Raw genomic sequence first — 17722 nt, 5'->3', positions numbered from 1 at the left:
TATGTTGTAGTGAGCTTTCTAGAGTTTGAAGTTTCCCTTCCAAACTTTTAGAGAAATTAAATTACATTCCTACTATTTGTATAGTTGAGTTGAATATTCAAATATTAGTATATTATGTGCACCTTTTACAATAAAACAACACTAGTTCTTTAGATGGTACTATGAAAAATATCTCTATTTTGTAAGTGATGAGTGATCGAAGGAGGAAAGGAGCGAGGTGTAAGGTATTGGTGTTTAAATTGCATGTATAATGCTCTACATAACTCTTTCATTTTACTTTGGTATTTATTTATATGGAAAAAAAAATGACAATTCGATGAGTTACTTAGGAAAATAATTTAGACAATTTTTAAAACTAAAATTAAAATATCATTATATTGTCAGGAATGGGATTCGAACCCATGCCCTTTCGGACCAGTACCTGAAACTGGCGCCTTAGACCAACTCGGCCATCCTGACTATGATGCCTTAATAGTCAAAATTTATTATTTTTACCAAATAACTACAAAAATCAAGTTTATTTTATGATTATGATTTATGAACACTATGAAGAATTGAAAATATGAGCACAGGTTGCTTTAACCATGAATTCCCTCCTTCGTCAAATTTCCAAAAAACCCAAAACACGAATTTTTTCTGCCAAATTTATTACCTCTATAGCTGCATTTGAAAACCCATCAAATTTTTCTGCAAATTTTGATGTTTTTCCCAGAAATTATATCGACCCTTATCAGATTTTTGCTTCATGGGGCAAATCAAAGATGAATACAATCTGGGATGTAAGAATTTTACATACCCATTTAATAAAATCAGCTTTTTTACATTCAGATATGTTTCTTTCAAATTCTTTGCTTAATTGGTATATGAGACTCTCTGCTATTGATGATGCATTCCAACTGTTTGATGAAATGCCTAGCCCAAATTTTATCTCCTGGAATGTTATGATTTCGGGCTGTAATAATGATTTATTTTATGATTATGCTTGGAGATATTTCTGTCGTATGAGGTCGATGGGTAATGGGAGCAATGAGTATACTTATGGGAGTGTTATTTCTGCTTGTAGTGGCTTAGGGTCTTTGTTGTATGGTAAAATGGTTTATGCATTGACTCTGAAAGATGGGTATTTTTCTAATGGGTATGTTCGTTCTGGAATGATTGAACTCTTTTCGAAGAATAGTCGTTTTGATGATGCACTTCGGTTGTTTGATGATTGGCCTTATGAACAGAATGTGGTTTGTTGGAATAACATGATAAATGGGGCTGTGAAAAGTGGGGATCATGGAAGGGCTATAAAGCTCTTTCATCAAATGCGTTGGTTTGCTGTAATTCCTAATAATATTACATTCTCTGGTGCTTTAGGTGCTTGTAATGCACTTGAAAATGATGATATGGGGAAGAATATTCATGCTTTGGTGATTAAACATGGTGCAGGGCAAGACGTGTTTGTAGGAACTGGCATTAGTGATTTATATTCAAAATGTGGACTTATGGATGAGGCTATTAAAAACTTCTTCAGAATGCCTGTTCAAAATGTAGTCTCGTGGACAGCTATGATTTCTGGCTATGTGCAAAAAGGTGATGTCGTTTCTGCTATTAAGTTATTTGGGGAAATGAGAAAAGTTGGTGTTGAGGTGAACAAATATACTATCACTAGCATACTCAGTGCATGTGCCAAGTCATACGTGGTAGATGTAGCTATGCAAATGCACTCATGGATAATTAAATCTGGTTTGGCTGCTGATTCAGCTGTGATCGCTTCTATGATCAGTACATATTCCAAAGCTGGAGAAGTACATTTATCTGAATTGCTGTATCTAGAGCAGGATAACTGTGATGATGAATGTTTGTGGAATGTTATGATATCTTCTTTTGTTCAAAATAAGAAAATCGAGGAAGCAATAAACTTATTTTGCAGAATGTTGTTGAATGGTTCTAAACCAGACAACTTTGCCATTGGTAGTATGTTGAGCATCATAGACTGTCTATACACAGGGAGGCAGATTCATTCCTACATGCTTAAAAGTGGATTGGTATTTGATCTTTGCGTAGGTAGCTCACTCTTTACCATGTACTCAAAATGTGGTCGTTTGCTTGAATCTTATGAAGTTTTCCTACAGCTTCCTGATAGAGACATCGTTTCATGGGCTTCAATGATTTCTGGTTTTGCTGAGCATGGATATCCTCATAAAGCCATCCAGTTGTTCAGAGAGATGCTGTTAGCAGGGAGCAAGCCAGATCAAGTGACTTTCATGGGAGTTCTGACTGCTTGCTCCTCCCTTGTTACTCCTTTAATTGGTAAGGAAGTTCATGGCTACGTTTTCCGTGCAGGTCTTAGCAGAGAGAGCTTCATTGGAGGTGCGCTTGTAAATATGTATTCAAAATGTGGCGCTCAAGATTTAGCAAGGAGGGTGTTTGACATGATTCCTCAAAAAGATCAAGTTATGTGCTCTGTTTTAGTTTCAGGGTATGCCCAAGCCGGAGACATTCAAGAAGCATTGTCTGTTCTCCATGGAATGCTTGTAGCTAATCTCCAAGCTGACTCATATACGATTTCATCTATTCTTGGGTCTGATGCTCTTTTAAAAATGACCGACATTGGGATTCAGTTGCATGCCCTCATTTTAAAAATAGGCTTGGAGTCTGATGTTTCTGTTGGTAGTTCACTAATTACAATGTACTCAAAATGTGGAGTTGTCAATGATTGTCGTAAAGCTTTTGACCAGATAATAAAACCCGACTTGATTAGCTGGACAACTATGATAGTAAGCTATGCACAACAAGGAAGATCTACAGAGGCCTTAAAACTTTATGAAGCTATGACACGTGAGGGCTTGGAACCTGATGCTGTGACATTTGTTGGAGTTTTATCTGCTTGTAGTCATGCTGGTTTGGTGGAAGAGGGTTATTCTCATCTGAGCTCTATGTCCAAAGACTATGGGATTGAACCTCACCTTCGTCATTATTCATGCATGGTTGATCTTCTTGGTCGCTCTGGAAGACTAAAGGAAGCTGAAAGTTTTATTCATAGCATGCCAATAAAACCTGATGCCCTGATTTGGGCAACACTGTTGGCTGCCTGCAAACTACATGGCGATGTTGATATTGGAAGGCTAGCAGCCAAAAAGGTTATTGAATTGCAGCCATCTAATTATGGGGCTTATGTATCATTATCAAACATGTGTGCTGATATTGGGCAATGGGATGAGGTGGAAGATATTAGAAATCTAATGAAAAGAACTAGGTTAAGCAAGGAACCTGGGTGGAGCCTTGTGTGACTCACTGTTCTGGTTTCTGTATCGCTTCAGTTGAACTTAGCTGGTGATCCTTTTCTTGGTTTCTTATTCTTGTCTCCAATTTTTCCAATACCACATACAAAGGCTTGACTTCAGTACAATTCCAAATCAATGAGGTATGTAATTTTAAACATCTTAATTTTTACGAAGTTTTGTCCCGGTTGAATGACCTGTCAGTTTTTCTATGTGGAAAAAATAATACTGATTTGTCTATTTGTCACCTTTCCAAATTAAGTCACTTATATGACGCCTAAAAGAAATGATGGCATAAAGGAATTAAAAAAAATGATTTCTATTTGAAAGGGTAGTATACTAGTATATACATTATTATGACATAGCCCAAACTTAGAATAATGGTATTTACATGGGACAATAGGTATCTGACTAGTTTCATATTGTTAAAATTGTTAATTTACATAGCTCCTGGCTTCCCACCTTTATATTCTGTTATCATTTTTTCCTAATGCAAGATATTTGGATCCTTAGAACGTCTCTTCTCATGAGGACACCTCTATAACATTATTTTCAAGAATCTGGTACATGATTGTAAATTTGTAATCACTAATGCTGTATATAGTGATCCAATTCATTATTTACTGGCACCAGAGACAAAAACTTACTGATTGGGCCTACCTGATATAGTTGGATGCAAAGGTTGTTCACTTCCAGTCCTTCTGTCTTTTCTTTGGTAGAATTATATATAGCAACCAATACAAATTTGGAAGTTACTTCAGGGGATCTATAAGTCCTTAGCTCCCTACTTATGTATACCAGTTTCCTGGAATCTTGATAATTGGACATAGTGATTAAATTGTAGCTGATGAAAGATATGTGTATAGGGAGAAGGTCTGCATTTGTACACCGTCAGCGCTGGAACATTCTATTGTTGGGACAGTATTAGAATCAATTTCTTTTTGCTTTAATTTTGGACTATTGCTTGTTTATTTGAGATGATGTTCTTTTGTGTGCATTGATTGTCATGGATTTTTTGAATGCATATACCAGCCATGACTGCATTACTTGATTTTGTCTTCACTTTGTAGAAAGCGTTCTCTTGAGAATTGGGATGCTTCTGTAGCTAATGGTGTCAGATTAGAATGGGAACATATGTGAAGAGGTGACTTCGATTGGAAAAGATGAGAAGTGTAAGGTACAATCTGTGTGCTCCAAGCATTTTTGCTGCACTTAGGCCCCGTTGGTTTGATGTAAAATGTTTTCATGGAAAATGATTTTTCCATTATTTCCCATTTTCCTTTGATTGGTTTGTGAAGGGGTGGAAATAATATTCCCAATGGTGGAAATTTGCATCCATAATGCTGGAAAACATTTTCCTTTACAAAACAAGGGAAATCACATTTTCCTCCCTTCTCCTTATCTCCTTTTTACTTTCCTCTCATCTATCTCCACATTTCCACTCCTATTTTTAATTTCTCTTTAACTTTTCTTGTAAGAACCAAACAAAGGAAAATTATCTTGCAAATGTGGTTTTCTTGAAAATATGTTTCCCATGAATTTTTCATTGAAAATGTTTTACACTTTTACATCAAACCAAATGGAGCCTAATAAAAAGGGAAGATTCTAATATCAAAGAGATAAAAATGTTCAAGCAAAATTACTTGGGCCAAATGAAGGTTGCTTTACTGTCAGAGTTCCATATCTGCAAGGTAACGGACATGGAATATGGTAAGATTATTTGCTTGCAATATGTTGGCTAAATAAAATGGTATATAACACTTACTCCTGAGCCTACCCTCGCAGTGGCCTAGCAGAGAGATCATCCAGCTGAAAATGGCATATTCATTGATGCCAAGTCTCATAGACTCTGGTAAGTCTTATTTTTATTGCTATTACCTTTTTTTATTCAATATGCAGCAAAGTCTCATAGTTCAACCTCGATGCACTGCAATTTGGCAAGTCATGTACACTTGTGTGTTTTAAGGACTATGAACTACATATCACATCCATCCAATGCAACCTTTTTTTTTTTGTGGATATGTTTTCTTATCCTACATTAAGTCTGTAATAAGACTATTCTAAACAAAAGAACCACCACGTACAGGCTCGTCAAACAACATTGTAAGCCACTTGGCTAGAAGAATAAAAGATATGTTCAAACAGGTAATTGAGATCAATTGAAACTAGGTTACAGCACACAGATAGGTCCATATAGAAGAACCATATACCAATCTAAGCAAAGAAAAATAATGTAGTATACATTGATGAGTTTTTTTATTTTTATTTTTTTATTTTTTTTATCAGGAGAGAGGGGGGGGGGGCGAGCTATCTTTTGTATAGCATTCCTCTAATCCTCTGTATCCTTTCTCTCCATGATGCCTCTGTTTTTGCTCTTGACAATATTCATTAATTCCTCTACAACTAGTCAGTCATAATAACCTTCACATCCCACTAAGCCTTTTCTATCCTTTCGATATAATCATACTTGATACACCGCAGCTACAATGACAGCTAGAGCGACTTTCTTCTTATAGGCCTATAGGGTGACAATCTACTCTGTTTGATCTATGTAAACAGTCTAGAGTTATCAACTGCAGGAGTAGCACACCAGAGCTTTACAAAGTTCCCTTAGCCCAGCTGGAATTATATCTCCTTGATAGAACAATGTATACTACAAGAGGGGGGTGAATTGTAGTGTATGTAGATTATGGTAAATTTTGCGGAATTAAATCTACTACTAAGAGAAAAGACACTGAGATAGGCAATGAATAAATTCACTATATAAAAATGATTTACAATCACTAATACGTTGCCTAGACTCAAGTTCCGTGAGGAACTCAAGTTACCCAACTGTGCCCTTAATCACAGTTTCTCACACTTTGTGATTCTACTCCGAATCACTTGTACAGTGTAAACAACTCTCTCAAGTCTCACACTTTACAACTCTCACAACCCAAACCCAATTACACAATGATTACAAGTATTTCCTAAAGAACTTAAGAGACTAAGGATGGAAGGAACATCTCTTTTAAACACTTTGAAACTCTATGCTCAGAATACTTAAGATTGTTTTTCCACACTTTCAAAAAGCCACGTTGATCTATTTTTATAAGGAGTTAAACCAAGCTTCCATCAAGTTCCCACTTCCCCCTTAATCCCACGTTCTCTTTGACTGAGAAGTTGGGATGTAGGCAGAGGAAATTTAGGAACATGATTTCCCTAGCTTGACTCCTAAATTCAACGTGCTCCTTAATTTAAGCAGCCAATATTTACCAAGTTAAAAATCAGTTAAAGACTTATTCAAAAGATAATTATTATTTATTAAAAAAAGATAATTATTTATTTATTAATTAAAACATAAATAATTAATTAATTTAAAACTTATCTTTTTAAATTAATGAATTATTTATTTATTTATAAAATCTTTTTAAATCTTTTTCAAAACTGATTTTTATCACTTCCTTAAATTAAGGGTTTTTGAAAACCGTTTTAAAAATTTCGTTTAAAACTTTCTGAGTCATTCGTCAAGTTCCTTCAGGAACTTCGAGTTTCTTCTTAATTCCTTCCAACACTTCGAGTTTCTTCTTAATTCCTTCCAACACTCCGGAACATGTATTTGTGTACCTGAATCTTTATGTTCAACCAAGACTCATAAACATCATTAGTCAGAGTTTGTTTTATGTAAGTCAATCATCAAAATATTAAGGTAGTCAATTCAACAATATTCCCCCTTTTTGATGATGACAAACAAAAACAAACTCGGTTAAACAAAACAAACATCCAAGCAATCAGAGTAACCAATACTTAAATAAAACAATTAAATTATTTAAAGCAATAAAATAAACTAAGGATAAAGAAGTCTGCATCATTCATGAAATTAATAAATTGTGAAATTTATACCTTTACTTAAATGATGAAGACTTGAAGGGAATCGGTTTGAGTCCAGCTTTCTGAGTTTGTTCTTCTCTTCCCCCTTTTGACATTATCAAAATGATAGAAAGAGCATGCTATATATAGTACTAAACTACGGAGGGAGTAGTAAATCTGAATTCATGAACGATTAAGCATGCGCGCACAGTTCATATGCAACCAAAATGAAAACATCAAATTCAAAGACAAACTTAGCCAGTTTAATACAAACCGAAATAAAACAAAATAAAGTGTTCAAAACAAGCCAAACAAAATAAAATTGAAGGACAATATCATTGTTTGATAAATCACAAGAAAGAGTGGGGTAGGTTTGTTTTGCAAAGGGCTAGGAAATGGTAGCAGCTTCATGGTAAGGTAACATCCTTGATCGCATCGAGAATGGTCTTGTAACAACTTTGCTTCACTTTAGCTTTGAGTTCCTGAGCCGAGGAGTCCATATGAGCATTTACTTTATCTTCCAGAGAAAGCATCTGAGTTTGCAGCCCCTCAACTTTAGTAGCCAGGTTATCCACTTTAGAAGAAAGGTTAGTTATACTCTGTGTAAGTGTAGTGGACAAAAGCTTAAGTTCCTCCTGGATTTGCAAGAAACTTGGACCAGAGCTAAAAGCACTGAAGCCGAGACCAGAAGTACGAGGCTGTGAAGCAGGTGGAGAAGGTGTGGTTTGGTGAGCAGGGGATGGAATTGGAGGTGGTGATGGAGTTTCTTCTGGAACAGATGAGGAGGGACCCTAAGGAACTTGGATGGAAGTTCCTTCAGAAACTTTGGTTGAATCATCATCCAACTCAACAATAACAGGCTCAGATCGCAGGGTTCTGGGTTTAGATGTAGCAAGTCTGATACTTCTCCTTCTTCAAGTCAGAGATGAATGATGGTTGAAAGTTTAGTGGGGTAAGATAAAGGATTTTGTGATTTACTTACAATAATAAAAATTAAAGATAAAATTAAAAATAAGATAGAATCTAATTGAGAAAAAAAATCTTTTTGTTGTTTTTAAAATTATAAGATAACAAAAAAAATTAAAAAGATAAAAATAAAATTTTAAAAAATAAAAATTACGAAAGAAAAAAAACTTCCAGTAAGTTACTTCAAAGTAAAATACTGGTTAACATGTACAGAGCTTTACAAGAAGGAACTTGGAAAATAATATGGCTTAATTTGTCTTCTTCATCAACATAATCACATGATCACATACTCATTAGAATTACACACTCTTTCATTGCAAGATTCGAGATTATGTTTTTCACACCAAGGTTATATATAGCAATGCTCAGTCGTTTCACTAAGACATACCTTGGGGTTCTAAGAAGAACTGCTCAATTCAGCTTTATCATTCCGAGTTCCAATCGCATCTTTTCGAATTTTTCTCTACTCAAAGGCTTTGTTAGAATGTCAGCAATTTGATATTCAGTTTGTACAAATTCTAGTTTAATAGAGCCTTTTTCCACATTGTCTTTTAGAAAATGATGCCTAACATGAATATGCTTTACACGTGAATGATGTACTGGATCTTTTGATATGCAAATAGCACTTGTATTATCACAGTATATTGGAACACATTCAAGAACTATGCCAAAATCACGTAATTGTTGTTTTATCCACCACAGTTGTGAGCAACATGGAGCAGCTGCTACGTATTCTGCTTCTGCTGTGGATAGAGCAACTGTATTCTGTTTCTTGGAACTCCAAGAAACTAAACAAGATCCTAGGAATTGGACCATACCTGATGTACTTTTTCTATTCACCAAATCCCCAGCATAGTCGGCATCGGCAAATCCAGTAAGATCATATGTGTCACTTCTTGGGTAGAATAAACTCAAGTCGTCAGTTCCTTTGAGATATCTCAGTATTCTCTTGACGGCTGTTAGATGCGATTCTTTGGGGTTTGATTGGAACCTCTGTACACAAGAGGGATCTTCGTCTAACCTAGAGTTAGTTTCCATAGGAGTGTGGTTAGTCTTTGCGCTGTCAAGGTTATACTTTTTGACATATTTTTGCTGATGTATAAATATTCCTAATTCTGTTTGTTTGATCTGCAGTCCTAAAAAGAAATTGAGTTCCCCCATCATGCTCATTTGGAACTCACTGCACATCAAGTCAGCAAAGTACTTGCACAAAGATTCGTTAGTTGCACCAAATATAATATCATCAACATAGATCTGCACAACTAAGAGATGAGTTCCTTTAGATTTTAAAAACAAAGTTTTATCAATTTTTCCTCGTTTAAAATCATTTTCCAAAAGGAACTTGGACAATCTTTCGTACCATGCTCTTGGAGCCTGTTTTAGCCCGTAGAGAGCCTTATCAAGTTTAAAAACATGGTTTGGAAAGTTTGGATTCTCGAATCCAGGGGGTTGATCGACGTAAACTGTTTCTTTTAATAAACCATTCAAAAACGCACACTTTATGTCCATCTGATACAGTTTAAAACCCATAAAAGCAGCAAAAGATATTAAAATTCTAATAGCCTCAAGTCTAGCAACAGGGGCAAATGTTTCCTCAAAATCAATACCTTCCTGTTGGTTATATCCCTTTACAACCAACCTAGCCTTATTTCTTACAATTGTACCATATTCATCAAGTTTGTTTCGAAAGACCCATTTTAAACCTATGACCTTTTTATCTAGTGGCTTAGGTTCAAGATGCCATACCTGATTTCTTTTGAATTCATTAAGTTCCTCTTGCATGGCTATAATCCAGTCAGGGTCTTCTAAGGCTTCTTTATGGTTGCGAGGTTCCAAAGTAGATAGAAAAGCATTGAAGGCACAGAAGTTCCTCATTTGCGATCTAGTCTGAGTTCCTTTGCATAAGTCACTGATAATTTTGTCCAGTGGGTGTGACTTTTGGTGCTTCCAAGGTTTGGGCTGGAAGGTTTGGATAGTAACTCGACTATTCTGATTTTCTGAGCCAGTTGCTTCTTCTTCAGTGATTTCCTCTTGTGTTATTGGTTCCTCGGCAGGTTCTTCAATCTGAGACTGTTCTGTCGAAGGAACTTCAGTCAGTATGTCGAGTTCCTTCTCCGGATTTTCATGATTTTCATTTACTCGAGTTGGCTGCTTATTTGGAATTATTGCATCTTCTTCTTGTTCTTGAGAACGTACTAGACCAATTTCAAAGTCATAGTCCTCATGTTCCTGTGTACATGGAAGTGGATTAGTTTCATCAAATATAACATGCACACTTTCCTCAACACACATAGTACGTTTATTGTAAACTCTATACGCTTTACTGTTAGTAGCATATCCAAGAAATACGGCTTCATCACTTCTTTCATCAAATTTCCCTATGTTTCTTTTACCATTATTATGCACAAAACATTTACAACCGAATGCTCTAAGATGAGATATGTTCGGTTTTCTGCCTTTCATCAGTTCATAGGGTGTCTTAATTAATATAGGCCTTAGCATGACACGATTTATAATATAACAGGCTGTATTCACGGCTTGAAGTTCCTTGGAAGATCGCTGGCTATTAACATGGTTCGAGCCATGTCTTCTAAGGTTCTGTTCTTCCTTTCCACAACTCCATTTTGCTGTGGAGTTCTTGGAGCTGAGAAATTATGACTTAAGCCTTGTTCCCTGCATAAGTCATCAAATTTAAAATTCTCAAATTCAGTGCCATGATCGGATCTAAGGTGTATCAGTTGATGACCTGTGGACTTTTGAATTCTCCTGGAAAATGTAACAAACTCGTCAAAAGTCTCATCCTTACTAGACATAAAAATAACCCATGTAAATCTAGAATAATCATCAACAATTACTAAGACGTACTTCTTTCCACTTCTACTTTGAATTCTCATAGGACCACATAAATCCATATGAATTAACTCTAAGGTTTCGTGGAACTCACCATCTTCTTGGATTTAAAGGATGTCCTGACGTGCTTTCCTTTCACACAAGCGTCACAAATTTTGTCACATAGGAACTTGATTGAAGGAAGTCCCTCTACCAAGTTCCTTGTTCTTAACTTATCAATCAAAGAGAAACTTGCATGACCAAAACGTTTATGCCACAGTAAAGGATCATCCTCAATGACACTGAGGCAAGTTAAGTTGTTCCTCGGAACTGTATTGAGATTCACTGTATAAGTGTTTCCTTTCCGAGTTCCTTCCAGCAAAACTTTCCCAGTGTCATTCTGAATGATGCTACATTTTTCAGAATCAAAACTTACAGAGTTTCCTTTATCACAAAATTGTGATATGCTTAATAAGCTGTGTTTGAGGCCCTCGACTAAAAAAACATTATCAATAGCTTGGGAACTTGACCTTCCAACTTTTCCTACGGCAACAATGCTGCCTTTCTTGTTATCACCAAAGGTCACTGTTCCTCCTGTATAGGCCGTCAGTGAGAGAAATCTTGATTTATCTCCTGTCATGTGCTTGGAACAACCACTATCGAGGTACCATTGGTTGTTCCCCCTCACTACGACCTGCAAAAGAAACTAAGGGTTAGATTCAGGAACCCCATCTTTCATGGGTTCTTGCGTTGACACAGTAGACTCAACTTTCTTTTGCCATACATAGTTCATGTTTTTAGCAGACTTGAGTTCCTTCCTTTTACATTCAGTGTCTTTGTGTCCTGACTTGCCACAGAAGGAACACACAGTCTCACTAGGGAGTTCCACGTACTTTTTCTTTTTACCACTGTTCTTCTTTTTGTGGTTGAAACCCAAACCCTCTGTCCTTCTGGTTTGAGCTTCAGATATCCACTTTGGAACTCCCATGTGGATTGCACTTTTGTTGTTTCTAGCTCTTTCTAAATCCTTTTCAAGGGATTCATTTTTGTCTTTAGTAACCTGCAATTCTTTTTTCAAATTTTCAAGATCATCATTAAAGGTTACTAAAGGCAATTGAAGAGCATTATTAGAATCAATGTTAGTGCATAACAATTTATACTGAGTCAATTCAACATTTAACATGATATTTTCATTTTTGACTCTTTCCAATGTTTCCTTTAGCATAGAGTTTCTATCTAGCAAATCAAAGAATCTTCCCTGAACATCTGTTCTTGAACTATTCAAATATTTTCATATGATCCTTATAGATTTCTAGAGCTTTTTCATTTTGTCCAAGTTTAAGACATATTTCTTTATATTCATCCAAAGTTTCTATGAGCAAAGAAATTAATTTGTCTTTTGACAGGGATTTCAGAAATTTAGGTTCGAGATTTACCTCCTCTGACTTTTTAGCAGACTCACTGCAAACACAGGTTTGCCGTCTCTTCTTCCGTGGATTCTTATTCATCCTCGGAACTTGTGTCTCCCCACGCAGCTATCATGGCTTTCCTGTAATCAGATTTTGAAAAGTTTGGAGTATTAGATTTTCCGTGCTCCTTCATTTTGCCTTTTCCTTTTTCTGATTCCAGAGAGGGCATTCCTTGATGAAGTGATCTGTGTTCCCACATTTGTGGCATCCTCCAGTTTCCTTGGAATATTGGTTTTTCTTGAAATTCCTTTTCTTTTGGTCACCAAACCTTTTGTTGCGGTACAACTTTTTTAGCTTCCTGACTAGCATGGCAGCTTCTTCCTCTCCAGATTCGGAATCCTCTTCACTTGGTTGGACAACCTTTAGAGCAATTCCTCGGCTCTTTGAACTTTCTTGGCTTTTGTTTGATAGGTGAAGCTCATGAGTTATTAAGGAACCTGCAATTTGTTCAAGGTTGAAAGTTGTAAAGTCCTTTGATTCCTGCAAAGCTGCCACTTTGGATCTCTACCGTTCATCTTCAGGAAGACTCCTTAGAATTTTGCGTACCTGTTCATCCATAGGAATAACTCTACCAAGAGAAACTAATTCATTAGTAATATTTTTAAAACGAGTAAACATTTCTTGAATAGTTTCTTTTGAACCCATTTCAAAACGTTCATATTTTGAAAGCAGTATATCTATTTTAGAACGTTTTACTTCATGAGTTCCTTCGTGGGTTATTTCTAGCAAATCCCAAATTTCTTTAGCAGTTTTGCATCCCATGACTCGGGTATGCTCATCTGGTCCTAATCCCCAAACTAGGAGTTTTTTAGCAGTAGCATTAATCTCCTTCTTTTCAAAGTCGCTTCTATCGTATTCAGAAATAGGTTTAGGAATTACCTCGTTTTCTGCATTGGTCTTTGTTACCTCGTAATCTCCTACTTCGATAGCTCGCCAGACTTGATAATTCCCGGACTGTATGAACATCTCCATCCTTGTTTTCCAATAGGCGTAGTGCTTCCCATTGAAGAGTGGAGGTCTTTGTGTAGAATAACCTTCAGCTAGTCTCTCGTCCTTAGACATTGTTCCTCCAGGAACTTGACTCGACAGGACTTCCTGCTTTTCCGAGTTCCTTGCTCTGATACCAATTGATAGAACAATGTATACTACAAGAGGGGGGGTGAATTGTAGTGTATGTAGACTATGGTAAATTTTGCGGAATTAAATCTACTACTAAGAGAAAAGACACTGAGATAGGCAATGAATAAATTCACTATATAAAAATGATTTACAATCACTAATACGTTGCCTAGACTCAAGTTCCGTGAGGAACTCAAGTTACCCAACTGTGCCCTTAATCACAGTTTCTCACACTTTGTGATTCTACTCCGAATCACTTGTACAGTGTAAACAACTCTCTCAAGTCTCACACTTTACAACTCTCACAACCCAAACCCAATTACACAATGATTACAAGTATTTCCTAAAGAACTTAAGAGACTAAGGATGGAAGGAACATCTCTTTTAAACACTTTGAAACTCTATGCTCAGAATACTTAAGATTGTTTTTCCACACTTTCAAAAAGCCACGTTGATCTATTTTTATAAGGAGTTAAACCAAGCTTCCATCAAGTTCCCACTTCCCCCTTAATCCCACGTTCTCTTTGACTGAGAAGTTGGGATGTAGGCAGAGGAAATTTAGGAACATGATTTCCCTAGCTTGACTCCTAAATTCAACATGCTCCTTAATTTAAGCAGCCAATATTTACCAAGTTAAAAATCAGTTAAAGACTTATTCAAAAGATAATTATTATTTATTAAAAAAAGATAATTATTTATTTATTAATTAAAACATAAATAATTAATTAATTTAAGACTTATCTTTTTAAATTATTGAATTATTTATTTATTTATAAAATCTTTTTAAATCTTTTTCAAAACTGATTTTTATCACTTCCTTAAATTAAGGGTTTTTGAAAACCGTTTTAAAACTTTCGTTTAAAACTTTCTGAGTCATTCGTCAAGTTCCTTCAGGAACTTCAGGTTCCTTCAGGAACTTCGAGTTTCTTCTTAATTCCTTCCAACACTTTTGTTTCTTAATCTCGTACATTGAGTAACTAAGAATATAGAGTTGTGAGGACATCTTGAAAGCTTGCATTCATCATCAAGTCTTCCAAACTTTGTTGTTCCTACTCCGGAACATATTACTTCAAACTTGAATCTTCTGTATTAACCAAGACTCATAAACGTCGTTAGTCAAAGTTTGTTTTATGTAAGTCAATCATCAAAATATAAGGTGGTCAATTCAACACTCCTTGTCCATATAAGACCTCTTCTGAAGTACAAAGTAGCGGTATTAGAGCAGAAAGCACATTTGCATATCCCTTTATACATAAGCCTTGAATTACCTTTCTTCTCTCAAACTAATTATTGTACTGTATTGCTAATTCCTGATTTCCTGGCACCAAAAGAAGTGGGGATAACATAATTCTATAAGCTCCAATTTTGCATCCTACATGAGAGTATGAGACGAATTAACTCAAAAACTGCTCATTCTGTGTTTATTGCTTTGTTGTCAAAGAAATTATCTGTGTACCAATTATGTAGGCATCTGAAAATCGGATGTTGCTGTGAATTGGAGACTGTTTGTATGCTGTTATATTGTAGTGTGTGGTTTTGTTTTGTTTGTTTTTGGTAGGAGCTCTTTAATTATGTATGGCTTGATTTTTGTATGTTGTGTGAGCTGTAATGGGAAGTTATCGTTTAAAGTTGAGAACGGATAATTGCGTTTATTCATCTGTTGATCTACTCATCTACACTCAGAGTAACATCTTTAATGCACTTTGGTTGTCAGTCTAAACATGAACCAGTAGTCACGTTCAACCAAGTTTAACTGGGATCGTTTTGTGTTTTATTGGTAATCTTGATCCCAATAATTGAATCTGACAAAATAATATTTTATGTAATCGAGGGACGCGATAATTTTCTGTTATTAGATTAAGCCATTTGGATTAGAAATTTTAGGTGTGGGAGTTAATGATGAGCTTTTCCGGTGTCGGGTTTTAGAGTCTTAATGGGAGCTTTAGTGCTTGTAAATAGTAATATGATTGCTGCTGTCGCACTGAAGGTTGTCATGTACTTAACTTATAATTTAGCACAGTTGATCAATATCTGTTCAGTAGCTATTTGGTTTCGTTTCAAATAAATTTTTTAACTTTGAGCTGGTGCAACTGACTTCCTTTCGAGTTTCGAATAAGGCACTTTATCTTCAGGTGCTAAAAAACTGATAATTTTTTTTTTTTATTATTATTTTTTTTTTTTCCAAGGAAATTTAAGTGTACAAAAGTTCATTAGGTCTTCTATACATTTCTGTGCAGGTACATGAGCTGTAAGACTGACATTCTTCATTTATTTGTAGGTCTGCATAAATAATGAAAACACGCTGCTGAAAAGAAGATGTTTGACTGCTCGTTGAAGAAAAATCTGATTTTGGACCTTTGCTATTGCTGAATAAATTGAACAAATATACAGGAGCTGACTCAAAGACTATCTTAGGCATCAATCGGTTTCTAAGTTGAGTATAAATAAATAACGAAAATATGCCACATGCCACAGGCAATACAGGCTATAACAATCTCATTTAGGAACATACTTCATCTCACATCTAATTATTTTCATGCATGACCCTCTGATATTCAGAAATGCTCACTCAACCCCAGGTGTGCACGTATGAAAATGTTGAGGAATCATGAATTCCCAGAATCCTTAATTGCTTGTGTTGTCAGAGCTAATTGCAGATTATGAGAGTAGAATTGTCAAGAAACCGAGAAACATGTAGTTGGAGAGTGAGGAGTGGGGAATGATCACAAGGAATGCAGAAAGCCAGGATAAACCATTACTCTCACACGGTCACACCGAACACTCCCCCCCCCCCTCCCCTCTCGCCACCACGGCACCACCTACCCACCCCGAGCACACACACACGTACTCCTTGATGATTGATGGTGTGTTTTGGGCCTTCTGGCAAATGGTTCACTAATCATATTGTAGGAACTGGAAAAACCAGCAATACCCCTCCCCTCTCGCCACCACCCACCCACCTCGTGCGCACACACACATATACCCCTTGATGATTGATGGTGTGTTTTGGGCCTTTTGGCAAATTGTTCACAAATCATATTATAGGAACTGGAAAAATAAACAATATTGTCAGGAATGGGATTGGAACCCATGCCCTTTCGGACCAGTACCTGAAACTGGCGCCTTAGACCAACTCTTGATGCTATTACATGGGTTATTCCGTATCATATTTAACTCGCAGGTCTGGCACTAATAAAATAATATTCATATGCTTAACATACCCAAAAGTCCCTTTTGTTTTCATAAATCTTCGTATATCATATACCATATACCTTTTCTTCAAAAAAAAAAAAAAAAAAATTACCATATACCTTAAGCTATTATACAGCTAAAATTTTCACCAATCAAATACTTAGAAAGAGGGAAAACATTAATTGGTGGGAAGTGAAAATTTAGTTTTGAAAGTTGATGTAACCTCTTCGTCATAAACTCGAAATCAACAGAAGAAGAAAGTGAGAGCATTGATTAATGAAAATTGTGTTTTGATCCTGGAAAGAAGAGAAATTTAGGGCTAGATAATTCGGGCTGAGTTTACCCACTGTAGGGTCGGGTTTTAACCCGATTACACAACTCTTCTTACCTTCAATTTAAAAAATAAATAAAAACTAATTTTTGGCCCGGGCAATGCCCATGGGTTATAATATGTATATTGAACATGAACTTTTATAATGAAAATTATGTGATGAAATATAAATATAGATTATATTAGTTACATTTACTTTAGTACTTGTATCACTTAAAATATGTTATTAAACATCAAGATATATTATCCAATATCTAAGTATCCTAACATTTAATTATTAGTTTACTTCGTTCTTCAATTAAATGTTATCTTCAAGTTCACGAATATGATTAACACTTTTTTACAGAACATTATAGACATATATATGATGGGTCATTAGAGTAGTGGTTGACGTTAAAGTATAATGAGTATGTGGTCATGAGTTCAAATATTAATGCTAACAATTCAGACTCATGTCTTTCCATTGAGTTTTAATGTATATAGATAGGTTGTGACTTTACCTTGACAAGCTAAAAGGCACACGCTACGCGTTGTACTGTATAAGAATTTTATTATTTTACTCATAATATTATAACTATATACTTTTTCAAAAATCATATTTACATAGAATTATAAATAACAAACCCATAAGTTAGTATAAAATAGGAAGAAAATAAGTAGAAATGTAGAATAAAACACCTATTAAATTATTTTCTGTTATG

At 35.6% G+C, this 17722-nt stretch overlaps 1 protein-coding gene and 1 non-coding gene across 3 annotated transcripts; one reads left to right on the top strand and one right to left on the bottom strand.

The window, feature by feature from the left end:
• Window positions 1-378: 378 nt before the first annotated feature.
• Window positions 379-459, bottom strand: TRNAL-CAG. Its single transcript has one exon. It is a non-coding gene; the product is annotated as a tRNA-Leu (tRNA).
• A 97-nt stretch (window positions 460-556) lies between these two features.
• Window positions 557-17108, top strand: LOC110726464 (pentatricopeptide repeat-containing protein At1g74600, chloroplastic-like). 2 transcript variants are annotated; one of them, XM_021905941.1, is made up of 4 exons: window positions 557-3409; window positions 4337-4957; window positions 5052-5118; window positions 15777-17108. In XM_021905941.1, exon 1 carries the CDS (start codon window positions 585-587, stop codon window positions 3273-3275), a length of 2691 nt encoding a protein of 896 aa, XP_021761633.1. In that variant the 5' UTR covers window positions 557-584; the 3' UTR covers window positions 3276-3409; window positions 4337-4957; window positions 5052-5118; window positions 15777-17108. The 2 variants fall into 2 exon arrangements, with proteins under 2 accessions (XP_021761633.1, XP_021761634.1); XM_021905942.1 differs by having other exon boundaries at window positions 4337-4976.
• The last annotated feature ends 614 nt before the right edge of the window (window positions 17109-17722 follow it).

This window comes from Chenopodium quinoa, unplaced genomic scaffold (genome assembly GCF_001683475.1).
Source record: "Chenopodium quinoa cultivar QQ74 unplaced genomic scaffold, ASM168347v1, whole genome shotgun sequence".
Classification (NCBI taxonomy): Eukaryota; Viridiplantae; Streptophyta; class Magnoliopsida; order Caryophyllales; family Amaranthaceae; genus Chenopodium; species Chenopodium quinoa.
This window is presented reverse-complemented; position numbering and strand designations above follow the sequence as displayed.

Coding starts and splice junctions, on each gene's coding strand:
- LOC110726464 (XM_021905941.1), top strand. CDS start 585: ATGAATTCCCTCCTTCGTCAAATTTCCAAAAAACCCAAAACACGAATT.